The 14,472-nt window shown below is 47.8% G+C and overlaps 3 protein-coding genes across 3 annotated transcripts; all 3 read right to left on the reverse strand.

The window, feature by feature from the left end:
• Positions 1 to 541: 541 nt before the first annotated feature.
• Positions 542 to 5,826, reverse strand: LOC4324058 (NF-X1-type zinc finger protein NFXL2). The gene is made up of 13 exons (XM_015766196.3): positions 4,538 to 5,826; positions 3,974 to 4,087; positions 3,844 to 3,899; positions 3,467 to 3,533; positions 3,124 to 3,216; positions 2,908 to 2,993; positions 2,648 to 2,810; positions 2,349 to 2,555; positions 2,024 to 2,214; positions 1,843 to 1,924; positions 1,209 to 1,415; positions 1,008 to 1,094; positions 542 to 927 (listed from the first exon to the last, which is right to left on the reverse strand). The coding sequence occupies exons 1-13, from the start codon at positions 5,744 to 5,746 to the stop codon at positions 760 to 762; spliced, it is 2,730 nt and encodes a 909-aa protein (XP_015621682.1). The 5' UTR covers positions 5,747 to 5,826; the 3' UTR covers positions 542 to 759.
• Positions 5,827 to 6,334: 508 nt separating this feature from the next.
• On the reverse strand, positions 6,335 to 7,634 carry LOC4324059 (protein DELAY OF GERMINATION 1). Its single transcript, XM_015766197.3, has 2 exons — positions 7,039 to 7,634; positions 6,335 to 6,961 (listed from the first exon to the last, which is right to left on the reverse strand). Exons 1-2 carry the CDS (start codon positions 7,567 to 7,569, stop codon positions 6,683 to 6,685), a joined length of 810 nt encoding a protein of 269 aa, XP_015621683.1. The 5' UTR covers positions 7,570 to 7,634; the 3' UTR covers positions 6,335 to 6,682.
• A 4,636-nt stretch (positions 7,635 to 12,270) lies between these two features.
• On the reverse strand, positions 12,271 to 14,439 carry LOC4324060 (fasciclin-like arabinogalactan protein 11). The gene has a single exon (XM_015765482.3). It carries the CDS (start codon positions 13,339 to 13,341, stop codon positions 12,532 to 12,534), a length of 810 nt encoding a protein of 269 aa, XP_015620968.1. The 5' UTR covers positions 13,342 to 14,439; the 3' UTR covers positions 12,271 to 12,531.
• Positions 14,440 to 14,472: the final 33 nt, after the last annotated feature.

A 14,472-nucleotide genomic window follows, 5' to 3' on the forward strand; every position in this document is an offset into this window, starting at 1 on the left:
GTTGAAAGTGCTCATAGAAATAAAATGTGCCGTTTACGTGCACTTGTTTATAGGAATGAGTACGCAGGTGCTGTACCTCGGAAACGCTTGTGTTTGTACTCTCTCTCAAAACAAAAATAAACTTATTATACTAACAAAACCAATTTTACCTGAATCACTAGGTGTTATTACTGCAACAGAACTCAACACTGCAAAAGGTGCAGAAATGTGATCGCCTGTAAGGCTGTACCTTATTATGATGGATATTTATGTGCACCGTAGAAATTACAGTGGTTATCGTATATCAATTACTTGACAGAATTTGTTCATTTAATTAGGCCTGATTTAGTTCCCAATTTTTTCTTCAAACTTCTAATTTTTCCATCACATCAAAACTTTTCTACACATATAAACTTCTAACTTTTCCATCACATCGTTTCAATTTCAATGAAACTTCTAATTTTGACGTGAACTAAACACACCCTTAATTCACTCGAACACAGTATGCATGTAAACTACAGTACAAGGTTGTTGAGTTCCTACATTTTGTTTGGCAAACAAAGAACAAAATGATATCTTTCTTTTGACACGGATAACTTTAGTTTCCATTAACCAGTAGCTTCGGACAAGAGACCAAACTAGTTACAAACTCCGGGGCTTGGCTCCAATAACAAAATGATGACATCTTTCACTACCATATATCCGAAACCAATCCCTGACGGTGAACCGATGCACATCTCAGTTGTGAATATTCCACAAACACCCTCCGTAGTCTTTAATTTACAATCTTCCAGGCTTCAAATGCCTCTGCCTGGCCCTCTGCTCCTCCATGTCATTCATCCAATCAGAAAGCCGGTAAACACCTTTCCACAAAAGGTACAATCCAGCTACAACGATTATGCACAGAAAAATAACCAGGAGAAATTTCAACGCAACAGCTTTGATTTCCTGCAATATATAAAGTTCATGTAAGGAACGCATGCTTAGCGAACCCAAATAACAAACCAGCACATCAGTATCTAGCACACCTGGAATTTTGAGCTTTCAACACTTTCTTGGCCACGGTTACGCCTCTTCCTGCGCTTGGGCACATTTTCAACTTCCACAGCAGGGGTCTACATGGAAATTACAGCCAATAAGCACAGAAGCAAAAATAACTACAAGAGCTGATTGTTTGCACAACAGTGTAACAACTTATGAAGTTTGGTTCAGATGGTAAGGTCCAGTACCTTGATCTCCTGAATTTTCCGGAGATGCAACTCAGAATCTGCAGCTTTAACCTTTTTAACACAATCTTCACCACAGGCAAGTAGGCCAACTGCATATTGATTTTTAGGTATTTGTTTTGGGTCACGACCAGACTGACGGTATTCCTTCAGAACATCTTGACATATCCACTCTTTTTTAAGGTTGTTGCATGCACAACGGACATTGACCTTAATGGATATCAGATAGGTAGAGGAACATGTATTAATACATATTTTCAAAAGTATGTTGTGATTTTTTTTAGGTAAAGTGTAAGCAGCTCTGCCTTCATTAAGCAAGTTCTTCAAGAAAAACAGCAAAGTTCTTGTGATAGCGCACAAGGACAGAAAAGAGAAAGCCTAGTGCCTAATTACATTACATGAAAGAGGTAAAAACAACTATGGTATTCTGTGATTGATCTCGCTAAAAATATATATAGAACATAAGTGGACCATATCCCAAAGTTCCAAACCTTACTCCAGTTTCATCAAGTAAAAATTGTAGTATCGCTAAGCCACAGAACAGGTTGCTAATAATGTCATGCTAATTATGTAATGTAAATATATGCCTACCAAGTGATATCATGCCAATTAGGTAACTCTAGTTTCACCAAGATACCTTTTTCATGCACTGATCAACTGATGGGCACTGACCAGGGTGACATATTTCTGAGCACAGATGGGGACAATTCGGTAATTTTCTGCAAAAAGAACAGATGAAAGAAACTTACAAAATCAGCAATGGAAAATGTTACCAACATTCAAAAAAGATGATAGGACCGAGGAAAAAAGTAACTGACCTATGACATGGGCCACCACAGGACCTTACTTTCTGCTGTTTTGTAGCATTTAAGTTGTTATAATACATGCACTCAAAAGCGTGTACCATAGCACCACAATGACATGGTCTTTTAACAAGGGCTTTGCAAGGTGGACAATCGTTAAGATGGCATGGCAAAGGGCAGGGATGTGAACATGGAGGCTCCCTGACCTGAAAGAAATGGTAAATACCAAATATGCTGCACCAAAGTTAAAAGATGTGGAACCATGCACAAAATTTCACATTAAAAGTCTGTAAACAGAACTAAACCAAAGTTATTGCTAAGGACAATAAAGAACACTGACCCTTTGACAAGGCAGGTTACATTCTTCGCAAGGCTCAGCGAATGCACTTGCACTAGCAAGAGACAGTATAGCCGATTGATCTCCTTCAGGCTGACTCAATGGAATCTGTAACACATGGCAAGCCTTCGTACAATAATGATTGCCACAGTTGAGAGGGTTACCACATAAATTCTGACATGGAAACTGCCTCCTTTTGGAGCAAAGTATCTGCAGGGAGAAAGAATTTGTATGCACTCAGGCACTCAGCAATCACGGAGCACACATATGAGTGTGGATGTGTGAGGAAGGGTGAAACTTACTGCACGTTCTTGGCCAAGATGATGTCCAAAGCATGGCACCAAAACAACTTCTTGGCATGGCGGGCATGGTGTTCCAGGTGTAGAGTCTATATGCTTTCCCTTTTTCCTTTTTATTGGTTTCAGTGTGAACTCAGGATTTGGAGGAGCAATGGGGCCATGACACCTGGCAGAGTGCGAGCGGATGGTTACATATCAGAAGGATATACTCCTGGGGCAAATTACCAACACTGGCACATTCAGAAAATAGTCAAAATACAAACCTCAGCTTACACCTGTGGCCACAAGAAAGTTCTTCTCCGCAGATTAGTTTGCAAGGTGGGCAAGCTCCATAGTGGCACTTGTGGGGCTAAGAAGAAAATTCTGAGGATTAATTTATAGAAGAGAACCCCAAAATGCTCCAGGATAAATTTCTAAACACAAAATAGATGAGATTATCATTAATGATAAGGTTAAAGCAGAGATATGTAATTGTTTACCCGGCATTCAAGTTTGTGCCTGCAAAGGCGAGCTATATTGCATTTTTTTGAGCATTTGGGTGGCTTCTGATTCTTCTCAGTCCCACAGGGCACCTACATACAAAGTTGTGCATACGAATTTTGGACAAGAAGTCGAGTCACAAGGCAAGTTTTGTGTGGAAGGATCGGACAAGAATTAACTTTTTTAACAAAGTACATAAAATCATATGAAAACAATGGTACTCCTAATGCTAACTGAATATCTTTTTTTCCTGTAAACTTGCTGTTCAAGTGAAGTGCTGTGATCATCAAACATGGGATGCATAAGAAACAAACAACATATTTAGAGTGTACCGAATTCCACCTCAAAAAATGTTTGCCCACAGTTGCATGAAATGGTCTTCATCAAAGGACAAGGTGCACAAGCACCTCTGTTAAACAAAATGAAGAAAAATATTGTCACATATATTAGCAGTTTGGATAAACAAGAATATTTATGATTCGGGACATTGAATTAGTCTTGAAATTTGGAATAAAAGAGAATAAAGTGCAAATGTCTGAGAGCAAAACAGCATTCTTAAATTTGTGGAACCTATCATGGCAATGTGGTACATCCATTGCAAAAATATGGCTCAAAATGGGAACATATGTATAAAAGGTATGCACCAATGCAATTAGCAGTACTAGCACTAAACAATTCAACATGGCAAGCCAAAGATGTATATTTGATTAAGAGAATACCTGTGGCATGGAGATAGGCATTTATGGTTGCCACATCTGAGCCTCTTGTCACAAACCTACAAACAGAAATAAATCTACTTTAGTAATTGATAGGTATCAATACATCACACCCCCCAAAGAAAGGATTTACCTCTGGGCAGGGTGCACAATCACCCTCGCAGCAACGTCGTCTACAAGCATGGCGGCCACAGTTTCGCAAACGCTGACACTTCCTTTCGCATGTCAATTCTTGGTAGCAAGGCACCTGATGCAGCATCACATGAACAACAAATTTGGTTTGCATTCTAATAAGAGAGAAGTACTCAAAAGCTGCAGCCCTCCACATTCAATACCAGCGCTAGGATGGTGCACAACCAGTATTTACTATACTGGCCCAGATTGAGGTAACATAAAGAAAGAAGATTTTACTTATTTTTACTCTGTTTTGTTTCCACTCAGAACGGTTGAAGCATACTTGCCTCCAAATATAGAAATAGGTCGGTAGAACTATAGAGAACTATGTGAAGTAACTTAAAAGGCATTTTAACTAATAATGTATCAAACATAATTGACAATGACATTCTCTAATTGCTTTTTGCATTTTAGACAACCAAGGAATTGATTTGTTTAATTTATCTGCTTGAAGGGTTTAAACATATTCCTTGTTTCCTTCCTTTTAAGAATTTTGACATAAAAAACGTGTGATATATTGTACCTCCTTCTTGAGACCCCCACAGCGGCACGATTTTGTGATCACAAGCCGACATGTCTCAACGCATGAACCACGATGACACCGCTCTGGGCATTTGTGCCGCCCGCACCCAAGCACCTTCTCGCAAGTTGATCCACATGTGGCAGCCTCTGCATCACAGTCCAAACTTGGATAATCTTTCTTCCCACATGGGCAAGTTCGTCGCCCTTGGAGTGGGCATCCTCCACACTTTCCAGCATGGCAACCCCTCTCACAACTATGCTTCCCACACTGCAACATCCCACCACACTCCCTCTTGCACTGGAACACCCTTTCAGAGCATAGCCTCTCCTCCATTGTTTCTCCACACTCACATTTGTGCTTTCCTCGCACCGCACAAGGCGGGCAAGGCCCATCATGGCAATCCACAGGACACCGGTGGATTCCACAGCCGAGGCGTTTATTGCATTTCCCCGAGCAAGAATAACGCTGATGTGAGCATCGACGCGTCTCACGATGTGAGCCGCAAAAGCACATAGCATTTGGAACAATTGCCGGGCACGGTGGACATGGCCCAGGGTGGCAAAGCAGGAGGCAGTTGTGCTCACAGCCAGAGTCACGGTCTGCATTGAGACGTCGGCCACAGACGTCGCCGCAGGAGTGGGGGAGGATCCAGGGGTCCGGAGCTGGGTCTACCGTCTTGGAGCAGAAGCAGAGGTAGGAGGTGGGAGTCTGGGATTTGGGATAGGGGAAGCGGCATTTGGGGCAACCCCAGGTGGGAGAAGGCGCGGCAGAGGATGACTGATGTGCCCATGACTGGATGCAGTGGAGGTGGAGGAGGGCGAAGCAGGAGGCGGAGCAGGACCAGACGGGGTCGGAGGGGCGGATGGGATCGAAGCATATCAGGCACGGCGGCGATCGGCGGCGCGCCGCGGAGCTGAGGAAGATCCCGACCTTGGAGAGGTCGGCGCCATCCCCCGCAACGGAGAGGTAGGAGGAGATGACGGAGGCGGCCGCCGGATCGGAGGCGGTGAGGTCGGTCTCCTCCCCGGAGGAGGAGTACGAGGAGGGGTCGGAATCGGAGACCGCGCTAGGGTTTGACGGCGAGGGCGCGGGTGCCGCCGCCGCTGCCGGCGAGGGCGCGGGTCGGCGGGCGGCGGCCGCGGCGACGGGAACCGGCTTGCGAGAAGAGGACGCGGAGCCAGAGGCCGCGGCGGCGTAGGAGAATGGCATGGCCGGCGGTGAGGTGGTCGCCGGAGATGACGGTGGCGCGCACGAGATTTGTGAGGAGTGTGGCCTTTTGCTGTCAGACTGTCAGATCCAAGATATTTCGTGATTTTTATAACTTGGGCTGGAATTCTTGCGCCCCCCAGATTGGGCTTTTAGCCTTCAAACTTTGTGTGGGCTGATCTGTCGGGCAACAAGTTTCTTTTTGAATTTGTAATTTTTTATCCATAGTTGGCAAATTGACTCAAAATTTCGACACGTTGTATATATTAATTCCCTTATCCTTAAAATTATAATATTAGAACTGCAAACATGGACCCATCTATGTCTATGAAATATGGATCCTATATCATTATAGTAAAAGTTAATGTTTACAATGTCATTATTGCAAATCTCCCTGTGAAGAAAATACATGTAAATTTGCCCTTCTTCGTGTAACAGATTCTTGGCTAAGTGCAAGTCGATGAGAATCTAAAATGCAGGTGAGAAATAAACTTGGTATTCTCAGTGAAGAAGAAAATTTTCGGGACGGAGGGACAACTCTGTAGAAGACATTTGGTTAAGCGGTGTGATTAACATTAAGATTCGAACACATAGCAACAAAAAACAATTTTATCCTTCCCTTCCCGAATTGATTAGAAATATCACGCAGGTTAGCTCACTGTCTATATAGAAACAGCTGCTCCAAAGTACGGTAGTAAAATTCCATCACATGCAAACGCAAAAAAGAAAGAAAAAAAAAACCCTACAGGTATCATCGGCTTCATCGCAGAAAAAAAAGAGAGAGAGAGAGAAATACTAGTGTACGAGTACTGCATAAATAAATATCGGTCAAAGCTTATCGCGACGACTTGAGTTGACCAGAGCTAGACGACGAGCCTACGCATCGGAGACCACGCCGCGCACTTGGAACGGCAACGACACGACACGAGCGCGCACGCGTCACGCCGGCGGCGGCGACGCGGCGCCGTCGCCGTCCTTGCGCCTGCCGAACTCGTGCACGGCGAGGTGGAGCTCGGCGGCGGCGATGAGGAAGTGCACGGCCTGCGACGGGCGGAGCAGCGCCACCACCTCCCTCATCGTCTCCAGCCTCAGCCCGTCTGCCATCTCCAGCACGCGCCTCATCCCGTCCGCCTTGCTCCTCATCTCCATCTCCATCCCCTCCGCGTCCATCCCGCCGCCTCCGGCTAGCTCCACCATCTTCACCGTCGCCAACGACTCCTGCATTGTTCACGTTTGCATCCGGATGCTGATCGAGCTCACCTCACTGATGAAAGAACAAATTAACCATCACTCACCTGTGCACTCGCGGCGGCGTTCTCGATCTCCCGTTCCTTGCTGACGGTTATCCGCTGAAGCTGGTCGGCGGCCTGGAGCTGCTCGGCGGAGAGGTCGCCGAGGTCGCCCGCCCCGAGGCCGCCGCCGGCGAGGAACACCGGGAGCTGGGTCTCGAGCTGCGCGCCGGACTTGGAGTAGAGCAGGTGGAGCGCGGCAGTGGGGCGCCATCCGCCGCACCAGAGGTAGAGGTTCTCGGTGGTGGAGGTCCACGACGGGGAGAACATGCGGAGCACGTCGGTGGAGGCGGCGGCGGACTTGGTCCGGTAGTAGTGCTCGTAGTGGCCGAGGACCCGGTTGACGAGGCGGTGGAGCTCGGCGTCGTCGGGCGGCGCCGCGGGGTTCGTCGCCGCCGACGCGGCGGAGCGGAGCGCGGCGAGGTCGCGGGACTGCTCGGAGATCCAGCACTCGAAGAACTTGGCGAACGACTCGCCGGAGGGCGCCGGGACGTGGTTGCCGTTGCGGTGAGGTGGGTGCGGCGACGGCGGCGGCATGGTGGTTGGCGATCTCTGCGTGGAAGTTGGCTACGGGAGGAGGCGAGCTGAACCTGTGGTGGAGTGAAGAAGAGTGAAGTGGAAGGGGAGGCGTTTATAAAGCTGGATCATGTCGGTCATTGTCTCAAAGCCAAGTTTTGAAGGGTTAGGTATCACATCTAATTTTGTTCCAATTTTGTTCCTAGAAGATAAAGAGAGGATATATATAGTACATCATATTTTCGTTATCTTTAGCATACTAATTCTAATATTTTCTCTTACAGTTTGTTTGGAGGTTATACCTTGCATATGATGTGACTCATTTTATTTTTCTCTCGCTTATCCACTTCACCTTATCATCTAATCTCATATGATATTTTTAGAGATAATACATTAAGTATTAATGTCCTAGAGCACTTGCTCTCACAAACACGGACTTTCAGATCACGTGAAAAAAGCCTTTTTGTTTGGGATTGTTTCGTTCATAAAATACCCTTTTTTGTTTTGGTTGCAGAGAAAATACTGGTGGCCTACAGTGATCCATGTATGCAGCATGCATTGCGACAGTAACGCGGGACCACGGGGTCGGGTCGGGGGATCTTTATCTGCACCATAGCTGCGTACACGTGGTGCACTGCTCTGCCTCTACCCAGAGTCCCAGACAGACTGCTTTGCTTGCTCGCTCTTCCTTCTTTTGGGCTTTTGGCACGGTGTCCGGTAGTACTTCCACGACGGCCACGCTCTCCGTTCGTGCTCAGCTTGGTGTCGTGCATATCCACACCGATCGTAGTTTGGACCGGCTCGCGTCCTCAAACTTGACGCCCACCCACGCGCACGCCAACTTGTCATATGCATGTCGGCTGGAGTTAAGCCCATCGGCGCGCCGGCGTACGTACGTGCAGAGGTACGGCGCGCAGATGAAAAACCGGTGGAAAAACGGCGGAGCGGGGCGACCGTTTTGCTAACCAAAGTGGCACGGGCGAGAGATAGAATCCAACATACGAAGATGTAAAACAAGACACTCCCTCTATTTCAAATATAGCAACCTAAAATTAGATGAGACGTATCCTATTTCCACTACTACGAATCTTAACATGTGGATTGTTTATTTTGAAAGGAAATGAGTACTAGTCTCTATTTAGTATAAAATTATTTTAAAATTTTTAAAATAAAATTGTTTAATATTTAAAGCAAATTTTATAAAAAGAATTATACGAAACGTATTGTTTAACTGTTTGAACAAATACTGGTTTCGATGGGTCTCTCCACAACAGAAAAGCTCTCGCTTGTTCGTGTGCGGCAAAGTTGATCTGCCCCCCGTGTAATTTGCTCTGCTGTGTATGTTAATTGTTAAGTTGGGATCAGATCACCCGTCCAGCTAGCCGGGATGGCCGTGACCTCTCTAGAGATGGGAATTTAATTTGGGTTTCTGGCAAAGTGGCAAACACAAGGAGATGGGCGTGTCTAGTTGAAGATCGCCGCAACGATAAGGAGGATGCACTTGGTTGGTTCGCTTGGAACCGAAGGCACTGCATCATTTGCACGCATGTGTTAATTTCCTGCTGATTCCGTCATGCAGCGCGGTTTCCCTGTTTTGGTCGTGCAACACAGGCGGATACAGTGGACGACGGCGAGTGGCGACAGCAGAGCACACGGTTTTGCGTGGAAATCCGGAAACGACGAGAAGCAGCAAAACAGCTGCAGCTGTTCGGCACGAGTACAGTACTCCCCCGATGATAAGAAGAGGAAGAGCTTAAGGCCGGTCATAGTGCGGTGAGCTGGACAGGTGTTACGCTCCTCCACGTTGGATTCATACGTACGTGGAGCGAGAGCGCGCCTGGCGCCCCCCACCAGAGCGCCTCGCCCCCAAGCTGAGGCGCGCGGTTCCTTCTCTCGCAAACCCACGCGCGGCAAGAAACCGAGGCGCGGGGCAGAGGAGTGACGCAGAGGTACGCGCGCTGTGGGCAACGTTTCTTCGCTGCCCTGTGCCCTCGCGCCGATTCCCCCAGAAGAAATCCCCGATTCGCCCTCGAGAAGTGTCGTGGTGGAGAAGACCAGGAAGAAGAGAAGGCTAGAGAAGTGGAAGCCGAGCAAGAAATTGAAGTCATCACAGATCGGATTCAACAAGATGAAAAAGAAAAAGGAAGAAAAATCATCACAAATAAAAAAAATCATCCCGCTCCCCACCATGGCCGCCGTCATGGCGCTCTGCGCCGCCTCCTAACTCCTCGGCCGTGCCCTCCTGACCACCGCCGGCTCCTCCATGGCTTGCTCCTGCTCCTCCTCCTCCTACTTCCCTGCAACAAAGAGGAATCAAATCACACAAAAACAGCTCCTTCCTTTGGCCTTTGATTTCTCCTCACCTCCATGAGCCTCTTGAGGGGGCGAGGAGGCGCGGCTGGCTCCGGAGTCTCCGGGCGATTCATCTCCTGACGACCGCCAACGAATCCAGGGGCCCGCACCGCCGCCCGGCGCCCGGCGCAACTCGCTGCCGCCGGAGCAGCATTCGCCGCCGCCGCACGGGATGCGAGGCAATAGGAGGCGTAGCGAGGCGAGGAGAAGCAGTGTGGCGTGGCGAGGAGAAGCGGAGCCGGCACCGGATGGGGAGGAGGCGCGGCGGCGCACAGACTGGAGAGACTGAGAGAGCGAAAGTGAGGGCCGAGGGGTGCGTGGAGACTGAAGACGAAGCGCTCGAAGAGAGGGTAGGTGCGGAATAAATTTGGTGCCGCTCCCTGTGACCTCGCGCAAGTAGGTCACGCCCACTGTGGGCTTCGTTTCCTTCACCTGTGTCTATATCCAATTAAGCCACACATATATGGGTACTTGCACTGTGGGGTGGGTGTCTTTGGGCCAACTTTTTGGGTTAGGAATACGAACCCCATAGCTTGTACTGTGAGAGGCCTAATTGGCTTGCTCGCTACCCGACGAGAGCGTGGGATATCCACTCTCTATTTCTCCAAGCTCCAAAACAAATGGGATCTGACACAACTTTTGACTCCTTAATTTGGAAGGTATGGACGCCCGGAAATGCAAATTGCACGCTTGGCTTATCATACATAATAGAGTTTGGACCTCTGACCGGCTTGCGACCAGCAGTTGGCAAAAAAATGGCAGGTGCCATCTCTGCCGAAGAGAAGATGAAACAGCTTTGCACCTCGTCGCCGAGTGCAGGTATACGAGAAGGATTTGGAACCTCGTTACGACATGGGTAGGGTTTCACCAGCTGGAACCCCGACGTTCGGGGTGACGCAATCGGTAAAAGACTGGTGGGAAATGCTGGTCTCTGTGTCTGGTGTCCCAAGAAGAGACTCTGCACCCTGATTCTACTTATCGTATGGGAAGTCTGGAAGGAGCGAAATAGAAGGATATTTGATCATAAGGAAGCCACAACCTCGTTCCTCCTTTCAAAGATAAAAGAAGAGGCTGGCATGTGGGCCTTGGCAAGTGCCAAGCGCCTTGGAGAGATCATCCTACAGTTTGTATAGTGTATATCTTTTCTTATTTTTCGCTTTTTCTTTATCCTTAAAGGTTGTATTTTTCTCCTGCTATATTCAATGAATAAGCATATTCTTGTGCTGGTTCCATTAAGAAAAACAAATGGGATATCCTCCCGGGCGGCCCACACAAACAATGCCTTTTCTTCAGGCGTGATTCCGCCGATGCAAACCCGGTTGCAAGCACCCGCTCTCGCGCGCGCCGCGGAGATGGCCATGGAAATCCGCCGTGCCGAACAGCCCGGACCGAGAGAGAGAACCGATCGATCCGCCGGTCCGCGGTCCGCCCCTGTGACAGCCGGTGAAATAGCGCGGCGCAACCACACAACGGCTCGCCGCGCGTCGATTCGCGGGCTTCCGCACTGTGAATGTGACAGTAGAAGCTCTTGGGCCTTGGCGAGTCGTTTCTTAATGGGAGGAAGTGGGCTGGGAATGGATTTTTCAGTGTCAACAGTCAAAGACGAAATGGTTTATCTCATCTTTTTCTTATACTTATACTTATACTTATCAGTTAAAATTTAATATTTAAATTTAAATTTAAAGCTGATTTTGAGAGTTTTTTTTTTCATCGAAGTTTGTTTTTAACCTAACCTATGCTTTTAGGCCGCCTATGCTTTTAGGCCGCTACGAACACATATATAAACGTTTTATTCACAAATTACTTTTTTTGCAAATATGTCGTTTGACTTTGTTCCACTTTATTACTAAAGCCAACCTCATTAAGTTTTGGTGATACTAAGTTTTACTACGTTTTATTTTTCCGAATTTTGGTAGTGTTAATTGTGCTTGTTTGAAATCTAACCAAATTTCGGTTAATCTTTCGTGAGAAGAAATTTCTGAAATTACCAATGTTTAATTTACTACTTTACCAATTATTCTTTCAGTGATAGGCAACGTAACCGTCGATAGCGAGGCTCCCCTGGTAACTTCGTCAATTTTAAGACATGCCAGCCTAGTCTTCTGGAGGTGCTTATAGGAGTAGGGTGTGCGTGTGTGCGTTCACAGGGGTGAGTGTGAGCGCTTGCGTTTGTACTTTCTAAAAATAATTTAATAACAACAAAATTTAGTAAGGCAGATTCTATGTGTACTCCTAACTATGCAGTCTTTTCCCTCTAAATTGTAGCCACAGAAAGCAATGCGTTCGCTATCTTTTTCTTCACTGAGTGTAAACTCCAGCAGGTGATGTACTGAACTGTGTGTAGTTCATCTGATGATCTTTTCAGTTCAGTTACGCACAACTCATGTTTATTTAGTACCATTACATTACAGAAAAATGGGAATCCAATGATACATTACATACTCCTAGCAATTACAATAATAATGGTAATGATATGACGAGCAATAATTCAACCAAAAATGGACAGAACATTAAGAAAAGAACACCTTTTCAACAACAAAAAAAATTAAGAGAGAAAAAAAACAACAGAAAAAATTATGGAAGGCGCGTACAATACAGAGATCTCGCTCAAACTTGTCATCAACCTCATCGTCACAGCCCCAACCAGACGCTCGCCAAGGCAAGAACCACCCCGACACCAGCACCGGCCGTCACCCTCGCCGCCGCGAGAGACGGGGTCGTCGCGTCCGGCGTCGCGTCGGCGGCCTCGGGCGCGTCGGCGACCGACGTGGCCGGCGTCTTCCCCTTCTTCTTCGTCGCCGGCGACAGCGGCGCGGGCGCGGGCGCCGGCGTGCTGTAGATGGCCATCGGGAGCAGCACCTTGTCCACCTGGTACACGACGAGGTTGTCGCCGGTGTAGAGCGCGTTGCCGACGGTGGCGTTGACGACGCCGGTGGAGATGTTCACCTGCTGCCCCTCCGCCGTCACGTTGAGCGGGTACTGCCCCGGCGAGTTGCTGCCGGCCTGCGTCCGGAGCGGGTTGCTGACGGTGTCGAACTGCGACATGGGGATCAGCGTGGACAGCACGTGGTACTGCACCAGCGAGTTCTTCTGCTGGTCGGACAGCGAGTTGAGCGTGCCGGAGGGGAGCGACGTGAACGCGTTGTCCGTCGGCGCGAACACCGTCAGCCCGTTGCGCGAGCTGTTCAGCTGGTTGTCGATCTGCTCCGCCGCGCCGGTGGACCGCATCAGCCTGATGAGCGTGTTGAACTGCCCGGCCTTGGCGAGCACCCCCGTGATGTTCGTCGTCTTCGTCGACGCCGGCGCGGGCGCCGCTGGCGTCGCCGGTGCCGCCGGTGTCGCCGGCGCCGGCGCGGCCGGCGCCGCCGTCGGGCCCTGAGCCGACGCCGCGATGGCCATGGACACAACAAGACACAGCACAAGTCTCTGCATGGCTTGCATGGTGGATGCTGTCACAGTGTCAAAAAAAAAACTTGGTGATTGCTATTGGTTGTGAACTTGTGATGAGCTTTCTGCATGCAATGCAACTCAACTGATCAAGAATTCAAGATCGATCGTAATGTGTGTGACAATGTGAATGAGAGGGGTGTGTGATGTGGTGTGGCTTATAACAAGGTGGTTGCATGCATGAGGAGGGGGTGTGTACATGTCAGGAGAGGAGAGGAGTGAGCTGTAAGATAGGTTGGTCTTGCATACAGTTACAGGGCACCAAACCCTGAGAGGTGAGATGCCATTGCCAAGGTGGAACAGGCTAACAGCTGGGCTTTGCTTCAGCCAGCAGCAAGTGCATTTGCATGGATGGATAGACTGCATGTGTAGTGGGGTTAACCACTCCTATCAAAAGATCTGGGCTGGTTTCCTTCTCCATTTCTCCTCCCTGTTTTTGACAAACTGAGCCGTAATGACAGTGATTTTTGAGTTGTTTTGCGTGGGAAGGAGGTGATTGAGTGATAGGCTGGATACAATGTGCAATTCTGTGGTTTGTTGGGCCAGGAGGGTCACCTCGTTTTCACATGCGTTGTGGGAGCCGGTTTGTTCTTTAATTAGTTAATTTCAGTATATAACCAATTGACTGAAAAAATCTCACCGAACATGAAGCATGCATGGGGACCTAAGCTTGGATCTTGGCCAGATGAAGATGGGTGATGATTTGGGACAAATTACTGCATTGTTAAGCTGAAAAATAAGAGGTACTTTTTCTCTAAAAGAATAATTAGTACTGTGTCCTGGGCTGTCAGGTATAAAAGTACAAAACACAGTGAGTGACTGAATTCACCTGTAGTTGTTTGCTGTTCCCTATCACTACGGCAAATTTGGCCTAAGCAGGTGACGATTTCCATGATACTGGTGTCAACAAGCAACTAAGAAAATCATATCATCATGTATTTCCCGAAGTAATTTTGTAATAGGTGGTGCTTTGGTTTCGAAAAATAAGTAGCTGGTGCAACATACTATACTATTATTATGGAGAGCTGGAAATGATGTCCTTTGATTTTTCTTTTTTTTTTTCCAGCTTGATAACATATAGCACACCCAATTGACAACGAATTGGGAGTGAGACGCATCAAAGTA

The sequence above is a fragment of the Oryza sativa genome, chromosome 1 (assembly GCF_034140825.1).
Source record: "Oryza sativa Japonica Group chromosome 1, ASM3414082v1".
NCBI classification, from domain to species: Eukaryota; Viridiplantae; Streptophyta; class Magnoliopsida; order Poales; family Poaceae; genus Oryza; species Oryza sativa.

Coding starts and splice junctions, on each gene's coding strand:
- LOC4324058 (XM_015766196.3), bottom strand. CDS start 5,746: ATGCCATTCTCCTACGCCGCCGCGGCCTCTGGCTCCGCGTCCTCTTCT. Junction 4,088..4,537: donor GTGGGGGTCTCAAGAAGGAG/GTACAATATATC, acceptor ATGCTGCATCAG/GTGCCTTGCTACCAAGAATT. Junction 1,416..1,842: donor TTGATCAGTGCATGAAAAAG/GTATCTTGGTGA, acceptor ATATCCATTAAG/GTCAATGTCCGTTGTGCATG.
- LOC4324059 (XM_015766197.3), bottom strand. CDS start 7,569: ATGCCGCCGCCGTCGCCGCACCCACCTCACCGCAACGGCAACCACGTC. Junction 6,962..7,038: donor ACGCCGCCGCGAGTGCACAG/GTGAGTGATGGT, acceptor TGAACAATGCAG/GAGTCGTTGGCGACGGTGAA.
- LOC4324060 (XM_015765482.3), bottom strand. CDS start 13,341: ATGCAAGCCATGCAGAGACTTGTGCTGTGTCTTGTTGTGTCCATGGCC.